At 36.9% G+C, this 20260-nt stretch overlaps 1 protein-coding gene across 5 annotated transcripts in view; it reads left to right on the top strand.

Annotated features, from left to right (window-relative positions):
- PTPRK (protein tyrosine phosphatase receptor type K) overlaps positions 1–20260 on the top strand; it is a 554520-nt gene that overhangs the window by 198604 nt on the left and 335656 nt on the right. For all 5 annotated transcript variants that reach the window (XM_059400696.1, XM_059400693.1, XM_059400695.1 and 2 more), the window contains exon 3: positions 388–659. In XM_059400696.1, the coding sequence (XP_059256679.1) occupies positions 388–659 (272 nt within the window). The remainder of the gene's footprint in view (positions 1–387; positions 660–20260) is intronic.

Raw genomic sequence — 20260 nt, 5'->3', positions numbered from 1 at the left:
TTATTTGCATGTTTGATAATGAAAAACCTTTGTTTAGTTAGGCTACAGGTTTGGGATTGGGATTTGAACCAGACTCTACCTACTCTATTTGACTTTAAATAAGTTACTAATTGTACTTCAGTTTACTAGTTTGTAAAACAGGTTGTTTCAGAGAGCAAACAAATTGATACGTATAACGTATTTTGAACAATATCTGTTACTTACTAAAAATTGAGTTCACCCACTTGTTTGATATTTTTCTATGGTTCTGTTCCGGAAAATAGCCCTTTTGAGTTAAATATAATGCAGAAAATGGATTCGTATTATTTTTAGCATTTTTTCCTGTTATTAGATATTCCTTTTGTTTATCTGTCTATTTAGCCTCTATTATATGTAATGTCATTTCAGGTTCCTATATGATAGTGGACTCTTCAGATCATGACCCTGGAGAAAAAGCCAGACTTCAGCTGCCTACGATGAAGGAGAACGACACTCACTGTATTGATTTCAGTTACCTGTTATATAGCCAGAAAGGGTTGAATCCTGGCACTTTGAACATATTGGTTAGGGTGAATAAAGGACCTCTTGCCAATCCAATTTGGAATGTGACTGGATTCACAGGTAGAGATTGGCTTCGAGCAGAGCTAGCAGTGAGCACCTTTTGGCCCAATGAATATCAGGTAATCATCTATGCTTTTCTGGTTTATGCTTTCATGTCATTGGATCTCACTGTGTATGTAATAGAGGTAAATACTAGCACCTTGGAACAGAGATCATCTCTTCCGCCCTCCTTTTGCCCTGTTCTTGAGGAAATGTTTAAAACATTGGCACACAACCTTCAAAGTAGTGAGACTCTTTCCACATATCGAAAAACAGTAGTTTTAGGTTTGAAATTTGTAGGTTGGTTGACTAAGAGCTGCTTATTGACAGATTTATTTTCTTGTCTCTGTTCAGGAAGAAAAAGTCCTTTTTATTTGAGTGCATTATTCAGACTGAATTTGTTTGCTGACTTCTGACAATAACATTTGAAACTAAACATGAAATAGTGTTTCATGAATTATATTATCCAAGGGGGAGGCATTTTGAATAATTGTTTAAATTTTTATCAGTTACATGTAGTTTCGAAATAAGCAAACAAAAAAGGAAAAGTTTTCCACATGTCTTCGTTTTTTTTCCCCAGAAATACTTCATTTTATTATAATTAAACTGGACAATGCGTAATATATCTACTTTATATTTTGCGAGGCTGATTTTATATGGTCTAACAAAAAAACGATCATTTGCCGGTTTGGAGAATTGTTCAAAATCCTCCCTATAAGGTTCAGTAGAACTATCCACCCAATATCGCCTTATGCCACTTTGCTTTTACTAAAATGAAGTTTTAGTAAACTATTATGCTAACCGAAAGAAATCTAAAAAGGATTACCACTTTTCTAAGAAAAGTGAAAAGCTAAAGTAGTGGGCAGACTTTGTTTTGTAGCTAGCCATTATGGAAGCAGCCAGCACACAGCCCAGCTGCAAGGGGGGCCCCGCCAAGCTCCTTCTCCAGGAACTATATTCAATGTCTTAGCATCAGGCTACCGTAGCTTTGAACTGTGTGAGCATCTGTGCTTTATCTGCATTTATTTTGTGCATCTGTAAGCAAGATGTGTCCTAAGGTATCAAAAAAGGCAAAAAGTAATTTTTGGGTCTGGAATGCTCAAAAATTTTCCATATAAATTAATGTAATTGCTTCTTTTTCTGTTTAGGTTTATGAAAAGTTTCATAAGGACCCCATACTTTCAGTAGCAGGGAAAACCTGTCCCTGGACACAGAAAAATAAAATTACCTCTTTTGAATGTTCACTTTTGCCTTAGGTCTTGGGATTTAAAACTTGTCTATTTATAATTTGTTACAGAACCTAATGAGAATGTATAATGTAAAAGTATATTTTATTGTGGCCATTGGGTAATTTATAAGCTAAGAAAATTCATTTATACTTTTTTTAAAAAAATGAACAATTTCTTCAGGTGGACCTTGTCTTTATTCCTGGGGGAGGAAACACAATATATTGTCTTAATTGCTTTGTCATGAATTGATTTTTCTATTTTATTAAAAGGTCTCTTACTTCATAGTTATCGTTCCACAGGTAAGGTTCTTTGTTCAGGCTTATGTGTCTATTGAAATTGTAGTGGATTTTCTTCAGGTACTGCTTGATTCTGTTATTCCTGAGCTGAAGGATGTTGTTCTTCAGTGTAGGAAAGCTATCTGCTCTTCCAGGGCCCCCAGCTCTGGGAGGGCAGCACGTGGCAGGTAGGTGGCTGGAAGTGTATGAAACTAATGCTAAGGCACTGGAAGCAAGATCATTGGGCTCATCTCTGACAACAGTGGGTCGTCATTTGCTGGTTCACCCTCACAATCCACTGTCCTTTCAGTGACTTCACTAGAACCTATTATTGGAGCTTATTACTGAAAAGAAAAAGCTCTGATGTAACAAAAGAAAACTGTCAGCAGGTTCAGCCTCCTTAAAATAAATTTAAACCCAAGTAACAAATTAGCAAAATTGTTAAAAATTTGATTTCTGGAGTCAGATTGCCTGTATTCAACACTGCTATTTGCTATCTGTATAGATTGTTTTTAAGGAATCAGATTGTTAGTTATATCTTTAAAGAAAAACATAGAAGTGGATTTTGATAAATCCAACAAATAATCTATCTAGGGAACATGCTAATATGCCTTCACGACTAAGAAATAGCGTACATATAATTAATTACCTTTTCTTATTTTTTGCAAGATCTATCTTTGAGTCATTGATATTTTAATAACATTTTCTTATGGTACACGCTTCTGCAATATTAATTTTAATGTTGAGTGACACTGTTATGGACTTCATGCTTCTTTGTTCAGTCTCCTTTTGCATGACAAAGCTCCCTAGGGTTATGTGTACCTATGGTGTTTTAAGTAAGCAGGGCAAAAAGTACTTGTGCAAGTTTTAACCTGGCCAGGGAGATCTTTTCGGAGATGCCTTATCAGAGAAAAAGATTACTATTTAACTTGGAACCTGTGGGTAAACATTTCTTTCTTGCAGATTGAAATTTGAGCAATAGATCATTACTTAAGTGATTAATTGCTTTACCTCCACATCTTTTTTCCTTAACCCGCAAAACTTAACAATCAACGAAAACAAAAAACAGAGTAGAATAATTTTTATTCATGTGCTTCGTGCTCAGTAGATTACTTGATTGATGATTACATTGATTCTGTCCTTTAGGTAACTAGTTGTACCTGTGTATCAGTTATTAGAAACACCAGCATAATATAAACTATATTTATGTAAGACTTTTTGCTATTAGGAAATAGCATGAAAAACTTTTGACTATTGCTTAATGCAGAATCTTTATGGATTTTTAAAAACTAAAATGTAGGCATCACATTGTGCTATGTATATTAGAGGCCTACTACCTACTTTTTAATTCCTAGAGAAACACTGCATTTTTAAAAATTTTTCCAAGACTATAGATTAAGTAAGTTGTGATATGCATAGAAACTATTCTTCCTGGTTCCACAGTTTATTCAACTTCAATACTCCAGAGATTTTACACTCTCTGAAACTTCTTTTAAGTTGTTTTTTTAAAAAATTTTCTCATTTTTTGGGACGCCTGGGTGGCTCAGTTGGTTAAGCAGCTGCCTTCGGCTCAGGTAATGATCCCAGTGTCCTGGGATCGAGTCCCACATCGGGCTCCTTGCTCAGCAGGGAGCCTGCTTCTCCCTCTGCCTGCCAATATGTCTGCCTGTGCTCGCTCCTTCTCTCTCTCTGATAAATGAATAAAATCTTAAAAAAAAAAAAAAAGTTCTCTCTTCCCTTTAAAAAAAAAAATTTTTTTTTTCTCATTTTTTTGGATTCCCTTTTCTTTCATACTACCAGTGGAAAATCCTGTCTTTTTTTGCCTGAGCCATTAGTTACCTGACCATCCCTCCAGTACATTCCTTATCATCCACTTCAACAACAACAACAACAATCAAAAAGAAAATTATCCCAGGGTGCTATTACTTTTAATTAGTATAGGATAATTTATATATAAATATCATACTCCTAGAAGTGGATTTAAAAAAAAACCTCTCTTTAAGCTAGGTTTTTTTTCCCCCCCTTTTTTCCTTTTTCTGTTGAAAAATCTCAAACAGATGTTGTTTATCTTTGGTGTGATTTACCCTCCCTAGAAACTTCAACTAGCTAGATGCCTAAACAAAAGATGCCCAAACAAGAAATTAAGTATCTTGTGGACTGTTTAATAATGAGGAGATACCAATTTTTAACCTCAAGAAAGTTGAACTCTTATTTGAAAAAGAAAAAAAAAAAAACTATGTATGAAATCATGAAATAGAGGCCAACTTATGAATTTTGGTTACTTGTTAGATCAGTATTAGACTTATGGACTTTGGAGCCATTTCTTCCTGGGTGAATGTTGACTCTGTTATTTAGCAGTTGTACAGCCTGTAGCTTTTCTTTTGAGTACAGTTTCCTTATCTGATAAATCAATAATACGTATCTTATATACATATTGTGGTTAGAAAGGTATCTGACACAAAGCATGTGTTTACCATAAAGTTAGATTAACATGATGGGTAGATAAAACATTGGCAAAATCTATTGGGTTTAATATATGCTCAGCATTTTCTTCTGTTTCTCTGCATTTTCTTTTTCTGTCTTGAAAACATGCCATTTTTTTTTGTTCACCTTTTTTTCCTCAAGACTTTTTTCTTTTTTCTTTTTTTTTTTTTTTTTCATAAACCCCATGTCCCCACACATGCACAGCTTACCCTGTTATCACCATCCCCACCAGTAGGACATTTATTACAATGGATGAGCCTAAACTGACAAGTAGTAATCACTCAAATTCATAGTAATTTTATTTTAGGGTTTACTTTGGTGCTGTGCAGTCTAAGAGTTTGGACAAGTATATAATAACATGTATCCATCATTGTTGTGTCATAGAGGATTTTCACTGCCCTAAAAATTCTCTGTGCTTTGCCTATTCATCTGTCTTCCTCCATGTCATTCTTTTTGGGTTTTGTGTTTATTTATTTATTTTTAAATTTTTGTTTATTTATTTCAGAGACAGAGAACACTTGAGCAGGGGCTGGGGGTATGGTAGAGGGAGGGAGGCAGGGAGCCCACCACAGGGTTTGATCCCTGGACCCTAGGGGTTGTGTGTGTGTGTGTGTGTGTGTGTGTGTGTGTTTAATTTATTTATTTGAGAAAGATAGCACAGGAGCAGGGGGAAGGGCAAAGGTCGAAGGAGAAGCCGACTCTCCGCTGAGCAGGAAGCCAGTTGTAGGACTGGATCCCTGAGCCAAAGACAGACGCTAAACCAGTTGAGCCACCCAGGTGCCCGTAGGTTTTGTGTTTATTAAAATGTCTTCTGGACTGCCTGGGTGGCTCAGTTGGTTAAGTGTCTGACTTTGGCTCAGGTCATGATCTCAAGGTTGTGGGATCGAGCCCCACCTTGTGCTCCATGCTTAGCAGGGAATCTACTTCTCCCTACCCCCACCCTTGTGCTCTCTCTCCCTCTCTCAAATAAATAAAAATAAATTATCCACTTATTCGACAGCTTATTAATGTGAGGTTACACCTTCCTAGCCCCTGGGGACATATAGGCAAGTCCCTTTTCTCCGGAAGCTTACATTCTAGTGAGCACTGGAGGAGATAAAAATGTAAATCAGATGTGGGGTCTGCCATTAGGGGGCCTAGTTCAGATGGGAAATGTGAGATACACAGAGATGGAACTTCAGACAATATAGCATTTGTTAAATGACTTAAGACAGATAAGTGTAAAATATTGTGGAGAAAATGAAAACAAAAGATAGATTTGTTTCCAAAGTAAATTAAGGCATAAATAGAACTCTAATAGTTGTCTCTTGATTCCTATATTTCTAGATTAGTATACTTTTCACTGTACTACGTTGTTTTTCTTAAAAATACAGTAATTTGGAGCCAACATTTTCTACAATGAAAGAGAACAAGCAAGTGTAAATTTTGTTTATGATATAAGTGTTGTAATGATATAAGGAACTGTTTCTCACCTGTGTCTTCAGAGCAATAAATGTCTTTTCAGTTCAGTATACTAATTATAGGAAGTATATCATATATTTTTTTTATTTGCCATGGTTACAAATTGCTAATTCTACCTATTTTTATAGGCCTCAAGTGAGTACTGTAAAATTTCAAATTGATCACCAAATAGAAGTAAAAAGAAAAAAAATACCCAAAACATTATGAGGCATTATCTCAGTGTTAAATTTCAACTGAAGATCAACACACCTCTAAAAGTATAATTTTCTCCAGTCTGGAAATCTGACCTGTCTTGTATGCATAAAACTCAGTTCTGCTTTGGGATTAAATCCATTAGTTTCTTACTGAACAGTGAGGTTGTTACTAAATGAGGCAGGCAGACATAACTTCAAAACTATTAGTGGAAACCTAATCTGCTGTTTTCCATTAACTGGGTGCACATCATTAATCACAAAAATGATGCATGATGAAAACTACAGGGGTTTGGCCAGAAACTGGAAAGTGATAATATAGCACAATGTTTCTTTTTTTCTTTTTTTGGTTTCCTAATTCACTGAGAAACGAACACTGAACCTTTGCAGCCGTTTTCTTCTTAAGGTTTCCTCTTGGCTTGAAAAAATACAAGATTGGATGGGCATGGGATTTTCTGGTTTTTGTCTCCTTTTTAAAGCTTTATGTTAACACATATTGCACTGATACTTTGGCAATGGAATGACTGTTACACTCCAGAGATACTGCTGGCTTTGGATCTAAGAAGATTAGGACTTAAACCAAGTGACTGTTTACTTAAGTAAAAAAACCTCTCAAAGATTGATCTTTGGGGATGGGGCTGAAGTAGGAGAATGCTCATGAACCAGCCACGCAAAGAGGCAGGCAAAAAGCTCTTGGAATATTGCCAATTTGTACTACTCCTCATTTGGCCATGTAGGATTCCACTGAAAGCAGGGTGGCAAGGTTTTTCTTTCCTAGATGTATTAGTTTGCTTGGCTGCCATAACAAAGTACTATAGACTGGGTGGCTTAAGCCACAGAAAAGGACTTCTCTCATGATGGGAAGTCTAAAGACCAAGCTGCTGGCCGTTTTTGGCTCCTGGTCAGAGCTACCTCCTGGCTTGTAGATGGCCACCATCTCACTGTGTTCTCACATGTTGGAAAGAGACAGCTTTTCTTCTTCCTGTAAGGGCACCAGGCCCATTAGGTGAGGGTCCCATATTATTCCATTTAACCTTAATTAACTCCCAAAGGCCTTATCGCTAGATACAGTGACATTGGGGATTTGGGCTTTAGCATAAATTTTGGGGGAAAAGAATTCAGTCCATAGGACTAGATGTATATTACACTTATAACTTTTTTATTTATAAGCATTATAAATGATCCAACTCATCATCTTCTGTAACAATGTTGCAGTTATTATCTGTTCAGTCTTCATTCTCCTCTCTTTCTTGCACACTGGCAGGACTCCCTCCCAACTTACTTGCTGTCCTAGCTTCCTTTGCAGGTGGGAGTGGCCATATGACAGGCTCTGGTCAAAGAACTATGAGGCAAGATCTGTTGGGGGACTTCTGGGAAAGATGTTTGACCCTGATAAAAAAGAGAGAGACCTGTTCTTGCCTGAGAGCATGATACTTGGCACTGCTGCATTGTTGTAACTATGAGGAAGGTGATAAGCCTAGGGTAACAGAACAAAGTAAGGAAAAGAGGTCAGCGTCCTACCTCAGGCAAAATAATGATGACAATAATATTTAAGATAAAAACTATTTTTAAATAACTTTTAGATGAGTATTCTCTGACACAGACAAGAGCATCCAAATATGCCCTGTCATATCATTCTTGGCTTTCAAGCAGTCCTACCTATAATCCATGGCATTTGTGGATAGCACCTGTGAGCCATATGGTAGAATTAAAAGAACACATATCTGTCTATGAATGAAACAGTTTTTTAGTCCAGGCGTACAGAGAAGACAGACCTATATACTTGAAAATGTCAAGAGGGCTGTAAGGCAATGAGTCAATGACTGGAGGGAGTAGAAAGAAAAGAAAGAAGGAAAGATCATTTGTTGGGTGTCTACCATGTCTTAGACACTGGGCTGGATAATTCCATGTCTTTCTTCTTCAGTTTGATTTAATATTTGATCACATGCTAAATGAATATTCCTTATCTTCATACATGGAGTGAGTTGCTGGTTATGTAGAGGTCAAAATCATTCCCCCCCCTTTTTTCCTCTTTACCAATTTAATCTTGCCATTAAAAGTTTGGACTTTAGCCACATCAGTGACTTCTGAATTTAATCACAACTGGATAGGCTTCTTCTTCTTCTTAAGGCAACTGTAATTGCCTAACATAGTCACTTGGGCTCATTTTTACATTGTCTAAATACCTTCTGTTTGATAGGCTATTAACAAAGCAGCCTTTTGGTGCTGATGTTTAATCTTAATGACTTCCTATTTGTTTCATTTAAAGTACTCCAAATGGGTTTGGAAAAAATTCCCATGTTATTATAGTCATTGTTTTTGTAAAACTTATAACCCTGTGAGGATGACTTCTCCCTCCATCCTGACGGTGATTTGCTTTTACTATAAAACATCTGCTTTACTTTTCCTTTAGATTCTGTAATTGATTCATTGATGAAACTTATAGTTTGTAAATAAATGTAAACAAAGGAAGAAGAGAGTCCTGCTTGTTAACACAATAATTACTGCAAATAGAGGACAGAGGTCTCTTGTTATTTTACTAAATCATACCTGTTTTTATTTAGAGTAAGCGGGAGCTGTCAAGTGCCCCTTTACTAATTCTTTTGAGAACTATTTCCATGAAATTAATTCACTTCTTTTTTACTAGTGGATTGAAAAATAATGAGCAGTAAGGAGAGTTAGGCAGTGTTTGTTCAATGTATGACTTTTTTTTTTTTTTCTTTACGAGTTTGGTTCATACAAGGAGGCTGGGGAAGACAGATGTTCCAAAGAGTAGCAGAAGGGGCGCCAGTTCTCTGCTGGCTCACTCCCTTGCACTCAACCCAGCTCCTTGGGTCTGCATTAACACACATCTGCTTCCTTATTTTCCACACCTCTTTATTAATTATTTAGCATGCATTTAATGGGTTCATCTTCGTGTACCAAGATTAAAAAAAAAATGTATTCCACTGGGGCAGGATTTCTGCTTAAACAGGAAAAAAAAATGCTAGTTTTTCTAATCAGCTAAATGACGTTTCTGACAATGCTGTGCCATTTATTAATGTGGTACCATTTCATATAAGAAAAAGCACAGGAAACAATTAAAAAAAATTCTTGCTGCAGTTATTTTGTCTGCTGACTTTGATACTTAATTGTAAGTCGTCATTTTGGGGGGGGTGCTTTCAAGTTTCTGTACAACTTGAATTTTTGTGTGACCTCTTTGTCCATTTCCATTTCAAAGACAACCCCCCCCCCCCCCCCCAGTTTTAGGGTGCATGCAGTATGTGAACAAAATTGTTGGCTCTTCACAGGAAAAACAAAACCGAGTGACATTATGTTTTTATTTAAAATTTAACGTGTATGCTGTGGGGATTTGTTTTTATTCTTAGAGCATAATGGAAAAATAAAAGGATATAATTATCTATTTTAGTATGAGTTTTTTCAATGGAGAGAGTGTAGTAGGAAGGAAATATAAGGGAAATGTAAGACATAGAGTTTTTTATCTATTTTATGATTCCTTTAGATGATATTACATAGAATCTATTCTGTTGTTAGTAACACAAGTTGGAATATAAAGGGCAACAAACTGGATTCTGTAAATTAAAACACCTACTTATGAAATCTAGTGGAAAATTTGTGATTAATTTTAGTTGTTTTCATTTTCAAAAGGTGTTTTTAAAGCTGTCATTATAAAAGTAGCTGCTGCATGTTATTTCTGCATTTAGTTATATAAATAACCATTGTGCACACCACTGGAATTCCCTGATGAGATTTAGATCCTTAATATTCTTTGAATGATCTTTTAAAAAATCATTCTCCTCAGCAATAAATTCTTCTGGAAGCAGTAAATCAATTCTCATTTAATGTTTAAAAATAAGGTCTGTAGTCATAAATTTATACCAAGTAATAATTCAGTAAAGTAATAATGAATGGAAAATTTCTAGCACTTAAAGATCAAAGTTTAGTTCAGACCTAAACATCTTTAGATCCTGGTATTTTGCAACAACAGCACAAATATAATACTTGGAAACAGATACAATGATTCTCCATGTTAATATTTATTAAAAAAAAACACTAAGTCCACTTATCCCCGTAAATACCAGGGTGAATTTCTTTGTTGTTGTTGTTATTTGTTTATTTTTTGATTGCTGTTCTTCTTTTTCTGTTATGTTTTTTTCGTTTCATGTTTTTCTCCCTTCTCTCGGTGGAAGGGGAATTGTAAGCAGACAATAAGCACATAACCAAGTAATTTTATTTATATATATAACATTAAGAATTCTGACATGCAACATGAGAATTAAGTCTTACTTTTTTTTTTTTTTTTTTTAAATGTTAGTGTAATATGGGGTGGGGGCCCTTTTATATACTGGGTTAAAGTTTAAACTAGATGTCATTTGGCCTGTGTTCAGTTCCACATCCAGTGGTCAACACCTCCTTGTTCTCTGAGTGACTATTTTGTGGGACCTTTTGAGTTTCAGTCTCTGCAATATGGGATGCTAGCTAGTCTACCTGTGTTTGATGAGGTTCAAAGGAGGTCGTGAAGCGGTGGAAGTAGTCTATTTAAAGCTCATATTTACAAATGAAAAACTGGAATTAAAGCTAGTAAAGTAAAAAAGAAAAAGACTTTAAAGAATTTGGGAGTCAGTCACAGCATAAGGGAGTGGGATATTCAGGCCTGAAGAAGATCTGGAACCCGAAGTAGCCATGAGGACAATAGCAACTTTGACTTTCTCTGTGAAGGTCCACAGTGAACAACTCCTTTCATTATCCACCCAGCACTGTTCTGGCTGCTGGGACATGCACCATCCTGAAATCTGGAAGTTCCTGTTCTCCCAGAATTCTAGTCTTGGGATGGAGGGTGGTGGGAAGGATAAGTAAATAAACAAGAAAAGGATTAAAATGCAAGAAGCACTTTGCAGGTAATTAAGGTAGAGTAGTAGGACAGTTAGGTCTTAAAAACCACCTTGGACCAGGTAGTTCAGGAAGAGTGAGTTGTTTGAGAAGGTGACCTTCACCAGGAGATCTGAATGACAAAAAGGACCTAGGCCCACTAAGATCAGAAAAAATGCACCAGAGACAGAGAAAACAGCTAAATGAAGGTCTTTAAATCTGGGAGGAGATTGGCATAGTGAAGGGACAATGACAGGTCTGGGGCTCAAAGGGATCCTTTTTAAAGATGGGAAGCTTTGGGGGTGCCTGGGTGGCTCAGTGGGTTAAAGCCTCTGCCTTCGGCTCCGGTCATGATACCAGGGTCCTGGGATCGAGCCCCACATTGGGGGGGGGGGGGGGGGCTCCCTCCAGCGGGGGGCCCCCCCCCCCCCCCGCCTTTCCGCCCACTTGTGATCTCTATCAAATAAATAAATAAAATCTTAAAAAAAAAAAAAAGATGGAAGCTTTGTAATCTAAGGGAAAGAGTCTGAACACTTTATGAAGATTGTCATCAAGGGATTCTATTTATTCACTTGGGTCTCATCTTATCCATGTTCCAAATGTATATTCTTCTTTAGTCTTTTCAGTGCTTTCTCTCCAGTCACAGCTCCTATTGTTTTCCATCTTGATAATGGTAGTGTTTTCCTGACTCTTTTATAAATCAGTTACTTTTCTTGGTATGCTGATTTGCTGGTGTTGCATTCCTCAGATTTGGCCATTGTTTCCTTGAAAGTCAAAATGATTGGCCATCATTTGAGGTCCTTCATAATTTAGCTTCAGTCAACTGCTTCAATCTCTGTACCATTACTATTTTTTTCTTGACACCATCTGCTTTAGTTAGTTGCAAATTGCGCTAGCTGTGCTTTGGACCAATTGGGCAGTTGGTGTGTGCGTGAATTTGCGCACAGTATATCCACCTTCTAAAATGCCTTTTTAAATTCCTTTCCCTTGCTACCGAGATGCCTTTGCTAGGCACTTCAGTTCTCATGTCTGTGTTGCTTATATTGCTGATTAGACATTTAGCTTATAATATTTCAGATAATTTTGTGTCTTGTGCCTCCAAGTGGACTGTAGATCCTCTTTGAAAGGGGACTGGGTATGACATGAAGCCAGTGTAATATTTACATGGTGCTTTGTATTTTATAAAATAGTTTGACAAACTGAAAAAAAAAATCAGCCTTACAATAATAAGAGGTCAATGGGAAGAGTATAATGATTTTTATTTTAGGGATAAGGACTGATAGATGATATAAGTGACTTATTTAAGGTCATCTTACTAGCTGGAATTGACTTACGTCCCCCTAAGGATAAATTCTAGTATCTCTCTCTAGTGTGCCAGGCTGTTTGTTGATAATGACTTTCTAGTTTTGGCATCAAAAGAAAATTGGCTTGCTGATGAAATACTAAGTGATGGAATGAGTAGGGTTATAATTTTTTCACCTTCATGTAGTTTTTCAGGAGACATATTTTAAGAGAGCATAAGAGCGAGAGTGAGGGAGGGGCAGAGGGAAAGGGAGAGAAAAAATATCTCTATGTGGGGCTCCATTTCGGGACCCTGAGATCATGATGTGAATTAAAATCCAGAGTTAGGTGCTCAACCGACTGAGCCACCCAGGCACCCTAGGAGATATTTTCTTAATATTATTTGTTAATATTTCTTTAAAAAATAAGTATTTTTATGGTTTGTTCAAGATTTGGTTGGATGAAGTAAGCTTAATACTTAAGGGAGCATGTCAGAACTGGATTTCAGTTCATTTTCACAACGAACAAAGTATTTATTGAGTTTGTTACTACCGGCTAAATTTGGGGAAAAAGCAAACAAGTATGAAAATAATTTCATACTTTTGTTTAGGGAATATAAAGTTCACCAAGGAGATTGGCCATGTGTTTATAAGTGTTTGTGGTAACTGATGATAAATTGGATTTTTTACATGATTATTTCAAAACTTATGTATGTTTAGAAATGCTGTGATGAAATAATAGGGGGAAAAAAGCACGTCTTTTGAAGGAGATGAGCCATCCGTAATGACTGTCTTGTATTGTTATTTAATTAAATGTCCAATGGAGGGAAGAAAACAAATTAATGGAACTCCAAAAAGGAAGCAACACATGAGTTCTTTGGGCAAAAGCCGAGCTGTATTTAGGTATATAAAGGCAGGAGTAAAAGGAGGTTTAGTTTTCCAGTTACAAGGCCCAGATAGCGCCCTCAGCTGTTCTGAAATGAGAATGATCACACTGCGAGAGGACAGACACACTTGTCTGGGTTTTGAAATTGGGAGGAATGGTAGATTATGTTGAATAGGTTAGATCCTAATACTGAGAAGTCTCCAAATCCAGGTCAAGGGATTTATTTACTTTACTTTGATTCCTAACTGCCTGTGGCTCACTCAGAAGATTCTCTTAGCAAGAACAGTGTGGTAAGTCAGGATTTTTAAAAGTCATTCTTTTAAGACAGAGTTCAGCAGGTCAAAGATGGGCCTTGACTTAGGGCCTCTGACCACCCCCACATGTATTCTCCATGCCCCATCTGTTCAAACTAGACTCTTGAAGTTGGGACATTTGACAGTTTGGAGGATGACCTGTGGGGGGCAAGGCATAGTTACTTAGTTCCCTTTCTGCTAGGTAGAGATTGATTTGTTATGAAAGGTAATCAGGTTTTGGCAGACAGACTAACATTAGGAAAGAAAAAAGTCTATTCAAGGATTCTGCCTTTGTCAAAAGAATTGCTAAATTTGGTTCATTTAAGCTTATTCTTTCTGCTGGGATCGCTGGGGAACTTTCCCTTATTATAAAGGATGAAGGGTGTCCAGATGATGCTCTTCTCTTCCATCTGCCCGTTAAACCCTTAATCTCCTACACCTGGGTGGCTTCTAATCCTTTATTTGCTTTCTTTCCCAGTGCTTCCAAGTTCCATGTCATGTGTGGCAAGTAAGTTCCCTTGTGCCATAAAAGGGCATTCTATGCCCCAAGATCTCCGGGATAATAAAGTGAGTTGCTGTTCACAAATGAACTTACCAGTTTTAATGCAACCCACTTAGTGAATGGCATTCACTCACCATACAGCCAGGAGTGCCCTATTGATTGGCGGTAGGAAGCTCCCTGTTCACGTTGAGAGTTCCTTTTGCTGGGTTCCTAGACTGAGAGTTGTCCCTGTGCTGCCTTTGTGATGCTGCGATGCCACCAAAGGCCTTTCTCCTTTTTCACATCGCCGTTTACCTCTCAGTTTGGAGCCAGTTGAGTTATTTAGTCGCTGGCCTGACTGGGAAGGCACAGAAGTTCGAAATGAGTTTGTTTTTGGATCTTAGTCAGGGTTCTTTTTGGAAAAGGGTCAAGCAAAGAAGACAGGAGGCAAAGTTACCAACTCTTTCTTAATTATCACTGTACTAACTGAAATTCAGTGGGATGCCTTGTCAGGAGGTTATGCCCTGCATTGAATTTCAGCCTTGAACCCCACGTAGTTCAGAGAGCTCTCGGGATGCAGAAACATGCCTCTCACCTCAGCCTTGTAAACCTTCCTTGCAAACCATCTCCACACTCAGTGGGATCATGTGTGTCTATCAGCCACCTTAGGGAATAATTGGGAATCAGAAAGAAAAGCACAGTCTGCTTCCTCTGTTCTCCAAGTAAAAGCCTCGAAAGGTAAAGCTTGGTGTCTGTTAGGCCAAGACAAGGTATAGCTCACTAAGCTTGAGGGAAAAAAAAATAAAGAGAGGGAAAGAAAAAGAAAAAAGGTGTTCATTTTTTAGTACCTTTGCATCTTTGATTAGCTATCATATAAATGGATTACTTTGGTTTGTAGAATCAGAGACTGGAACTTTTTCTTTTATATTTTTCATCTTATAACCCTTACTAAAAAGACAGTGGATAAAAGAGATTACCTACGCTTAAATTTGTGATCTGATTGCCCAGAGAGAGTGAACTGGTATTAATCTGAGAATGGGAAATTGTCCGTTAAAATTGTGTTTATTGAATTTGAGAAGAAGAAGAAATTAAAAAATTATGAATATTTTAATTTGGAGGGAATCATTTGGAAAATATGCAATAGAAAGACATTTGTGCTTTTTATGGTAACCAGATTACACAAAAATGCTTTAATTCCTGAGTATTAATATAGTTCTATTCTTCAGCAATATAAAGTGGTTAGGCCTATAAAGATTAACCAGAGCTTCTGATGTAACAGATTTTGGAGGCAGTAACTTTAGTGAGAGGAGGTCCAAGCTGTTTTATGGAGCAGCCCCCATATCCCAATATGGCCATTGCTTTGCATAGGGTAAGCCTTGCTTACATTTCTGGATGGCTGCACTTGGTCTTGGACAGTTCCATACTGTTCCAGATGGTTCTCAGAGTCTTCTGACTCCTCCTAGACTCTGGATTCCTCCCCCCATCTCTGTCTCTGCCTTGCTCAAGGAGGCTCCATTTACACCTACTACTTCTTCCTGAAGGGGAACAATGTTCCTTAGGAAAGAATCTTGTTCTTGGTACTAGGGGCTAGAAGAACTGAGGAATGGGAGAGGTGATGCCTCTGAGTTACCCTTTACTAAGACACTTTTAAAAAGTCTAGTGACGGGCGCCTGGGTGGCTCAGTGGGTTAAGCCGCTGCCTTCAGCTCAGGTCATGATCTCAGGGTCCTGGGATCGAGTCCCGCAATAGGCTCTCTGCTCAGCAGGGAGCCTGCTTCCTCCTCTCTCTCTCTGCCTGCCTCTCTGCCTACTTGTGATCTCTCTCTGTCAAATAAATAAATAAAATCTTTAAAAAAAAAAAAGTCTAGTGACTGCTCATTGGATTAGACTTCGTGGGGAGTTAAAATGGAATGAGAGATTAACCCTTTGAACTAAGAAGCAGTTACGTGGCAGAGTTGTAATTGATGGCCTATTGACTATTTTCTGACTGTGGAGTGAGACATTTAACACAGAGAATCGTAACTTTTTATGATTTAAAATTTAAATTCAATTAGCCAACTTATAGTACATCATTAGTTTCAGATGTAGCTTTCAGTAATCTATCAGTTTCCTATAACACCCAGTGCTCATCACATCACGTGCCCTCCTTAATGCCCATCACCCAATTACCACCCCCCCCCCCCCCCCTCGCCTGCTTGCCCTGCAGCAACCCTCAGTTTGTTTCCTATAGTTAAGAGAGTCTCACATGGTTTGTCTCCGTCTCCCTTGACTTCCCATTCAGTTTTCTCTTCCTTCTCCTATAGTCCTCTGCCCTGTTTCTTAAAATCCACATATGAATGAAACCATATGATAATTGTCTTTCTCTGATTGATTTATTTCACTCAGTATAATACCCTTCAGTTCCATTCACGTCGATATACATGGTAAGTATTCATCCTTTCTGGTGGCTGAGTAGTAGTGCATTGTGTATATATACACTACCTGTTTTTTATCCATTCATCTATCAATGAGTATCTCGGCTCTTTCCACAGTTTGGCTATTGTGGACATTGCTGCTATGTACATTGGGGTGTAGGTGCCTGTTTGGATCATTGCATTTGTATCTTTGGGGTAAAGACCCAGTAGTGCAATTGCTGGGTTATAGGGTAGCTCTATTTTCACTTCTTGAGGAACCTCCATTCTGTTTTCCAAGGTGGCTGCACCAACTTGCATTCTCACTAACAGTGTTAAGAAGCTTCACCTTTCTCTACATCCTTGCCAACATTTGTTGTTTCCTGTCTTGTTTATTTTAGTCATCCTGACTGGTTTGATGTGGTATCTCATTGTGGTTTTGATTTGTATTTCCCTGATGCCAGGTGATGGTGAGCATTTTTTTAATGTGTCTGTTGGCTATTTGGATGTCTTCTTTAGAGAAGTGTCTTTCATGTCTTCTGCCCATTTCTTGACTGGATTATTTGCTTTTTGGGTTTTGAGTTTGATAAGTTCTTTATAGATTTTGGATACTTAGCCTTTATATGATATGTCATTTGCAAATATCTTCTCCCATTCCATGGGTTGCCTTTTAGTTTTGTTGACTGTTTCTTTTGCTGTGCAGAAGCTTTTTATCTTGATGAAGTCCCAGTCATTCATTTTTGCCTTTGTGTTCTTTGCCTTTGGGGATGTGTCTAGCAAGAAGTTGCTGCGGCCAAGGTTGTAGAGGCTGCTGCCTGTGTTCTCCTTTAGGATTTTGATGGATTCCTTTAGGTCTTTCATCCATTTTGACTTTTAATGCCTAAGACTATACTATTATTTATGTTAAAGTGCCCATATAATTTCTGTGATTATCTTCTTTCTTCTGCATTTTTAATTTCTTTCTCCCAGATCAGCCCAACCCAACATATATCATGTGTCCAATGATACCTACCTCTCTCTGCAAATGTAAGGTTTCATCCGGCAGAAAAATATTTTCACTGTACTGTGCACATCTGTTCTTCATAGCCAAACTTCTTGGAGGGGAGTTTTTACTTAAACTGCCTCTAGTTTCTCTCAGAATTACTCTCTTATACTTAATAGCTTGATACCTTATTGCTTGACTGTTATCCCTTTTATGGATCTGAAAATTACCGTCTTTAGATGACGAAAGGGCTCTGATTTTTTCCAAGCCCTTATTCTCTTGACTTTGGTGTAACATTGACATTACTGGACCATCTTTTCCTTCCTTAGATCTAAAAACTTATATTGTACTTTTATTAAAAACAAAACAACAATGAAAAGCAAAACTCTGACCATTTTTCCCCCTCTATTTTTCTGGTTTTTCTCATTCTGAGTATATCAGTTTTATAAATATTTATTTTCATATTAAACAAAGAAAATATTTAAGAAACATATAAATAATAAATATAAAAATAAAGATATATAAAATTTTATATAAAATATAGAAAGTGGAAATATTTTTCTAAATATACGACTGTGTAGAAGAGATAAAGAACAATAAGCAAACATACACGTACCAATATAATAAATAACATCAGTAGAATCCCCTGAGATTCTCTTTCTTTTAAAACTTCTCTTCTAAAGAAAATAGTATTCTGAATTTTGTGGTCATCATTTTCTTCCTTTTTCCTTATCTTATTTAAGTATTTTGTCAACTTTTATATTTACAGATTATTATGTAAATGGTATCCTGTTTTGTACAGTTTAGACCACTTGATCCATCCCTATCTATACGTATTCCCATATTTTTTGTGTAGCTATATTTCTTTTTCACTGCTGTATTGTATTTTTTTATTTTTATTTTTTAAAGATTTTACTTATTTATTTGTCAGAGAGAGAGTGAGCACAGGCAGACACAATGGCAGAGGGAGAAGCAGACTCCCTGCGGAGCAAGGAGCCCGATGCAGGACTCAATCCCAGGACACTGGGATCATGACCTGAGCTGAAGGCAGCCGCTTAACCAACTGAGCTACCCAGGCGTCCCTGTATTATATTTTTGAATACAGAGAAATTATTTGCTAAAATGATTGAACAATTGGTGTTCACACCAACACTATATAAGTATTTCTCTGTTTTCCTTTATATTCCAGTGGAAAATCTCCCTTCTAAATTAGTTTCTCTTTAAATTGACTTGTGCTTGGGCGCCTGGGTGGCTCAGTGGGTTAAGCCACTGCCTTCGGCTCGGGTCATGATCTCAGGGTCCTGGGATCGAGTCCTGCATCGGGCTCTCTGCTCAGCGGGGAGCCTGCTTCCCTCTCTCTCTCTCTCTCTCTGCCTGCCTCTCCATCTACTTGTGATTTCTCTCTGTCAAATAAATAAATAAAATCTTAAAAAAAAAATTGACTGGTGCTTTTTGTGTTTATTACTTCATTCCTTAGTACCTATTGTTTAACTTTCTAGCAAATCAAAATCATACCCTTTCTGCCATTATTTTGGCATTCATTATTGACTGAATTATAATTTGCCTGATTCTTTTTGTTGAACCAAGGTACCAATTCTTATATATTTTTTGTATTCCCTGTAGCATCTCTTACAATACCTAGCATATAATAGGTAATTAATAAATATCAGTGGGTTGATTAGTAGAGGAATGCTAATATTACACAATATAATTTTATTTGGGTTGTCCTGGGTGAATTTTTAAAATTTTATTTGATTCGGAGAGTTGGATTTTAAGCATTTCCATGTGAAAGCTATATTTAGGATAATCAACAGATTCTGTATTTTTGTGAGAGAACCAATTTTTCAATCTCCATGGAGAGTCTTTTCTTCCTGAATTTATGTATCTTTTTATGCTAACTGTATATAAGTGGTTAATTTCTATTTTTTCTCTCGACTTTTTTTTCTTTGTTTTGGTGACTTCCTTGACTTTCTCACTGTCTCTATAGAAATAATTCTTCCAGATTCTAAGACTTATTTTCTTCCCTTCCCATTTTCTATAAAAAGGCCATGTAATAGTGAGACTACCTAGACTAAACTATTCAAGTCAGAAGGTGGACAGAAACTTTAAATTCTCTAAGCTACTAATGATGTAGAGGGTGAGTCCAGTGTTCTTTGGTGATTCATGTAAAGTAGGGGAAAAAAAAAGAAAAGGGAAAATCTCATTCAAGTCTTTCCATTAGTCAACTTTATTTCAGCTGTTAATTGGTCTACACTGAAACGACAGTGATAAATCAATGAAATGCTGGCTTTGGGAAGGGGGTTCTCTACAAATCTACTAAAAGGGTATATCAACCTCTTTTATCCTTCTTTTTGAAACTTACTATTTAAGTTCCCTCTATAGCAATCAAGAAGAGAATACTTAGAAGACAAGTTGAGTAAAGAGCTGTTTTTATATTCAGAAACAATTTTATTTAAGAAAAGAAACAGAAATAGCAAAATTAGGGAGGTGAGCTCTCTAATCCATTCCTTACATTGCTGTGGTCAATTAGAATGACTTGTTTCTCTAAGTTTTGTTCTATAAAGTATTCATTTCTTGTCTCTTCCCTACTAAATTATTGTCCTTAGTATCCTTCTAGCAGGATTTGGGGTCATATACTGATTTTATGTTAAGATGATTTCTATGGGAATTATTAATTCTCTTGAATAAGTAAATCTGGAAATACTGTTTTTTTTTTTTTTTTTTTTTAATAGCAGAGTTGCATTTCAGTAGAGGTTAAGATGGCTTTTAACCTTATCAGTTGTAGTGTTATGCATGCTGTAAACTGAAAGGTTTGGATGATCATTTTATTCAACCCCCTGCTTTTGGAGACTCAATAGAGA

The sequence above is a fragment of the Mustela nigripes genome, chromosome 5 (assembly GCF_022355385.1).
Source record: "Mustela nigripes isolate SB6536 chromosome 5, MUSNIG.SB6536, whole genome shotgun sequence".
Classification (NCBI taxonomy): domain Eukaryota; kingdom Metazoa; phylum Chordata; class Mammalia; order Carnivora; family Mustelidae; genus Mustela; species Mustela nigripes.
This window is presented reverse-complemented; position numbering and strand designations above follow the sequence as displayed.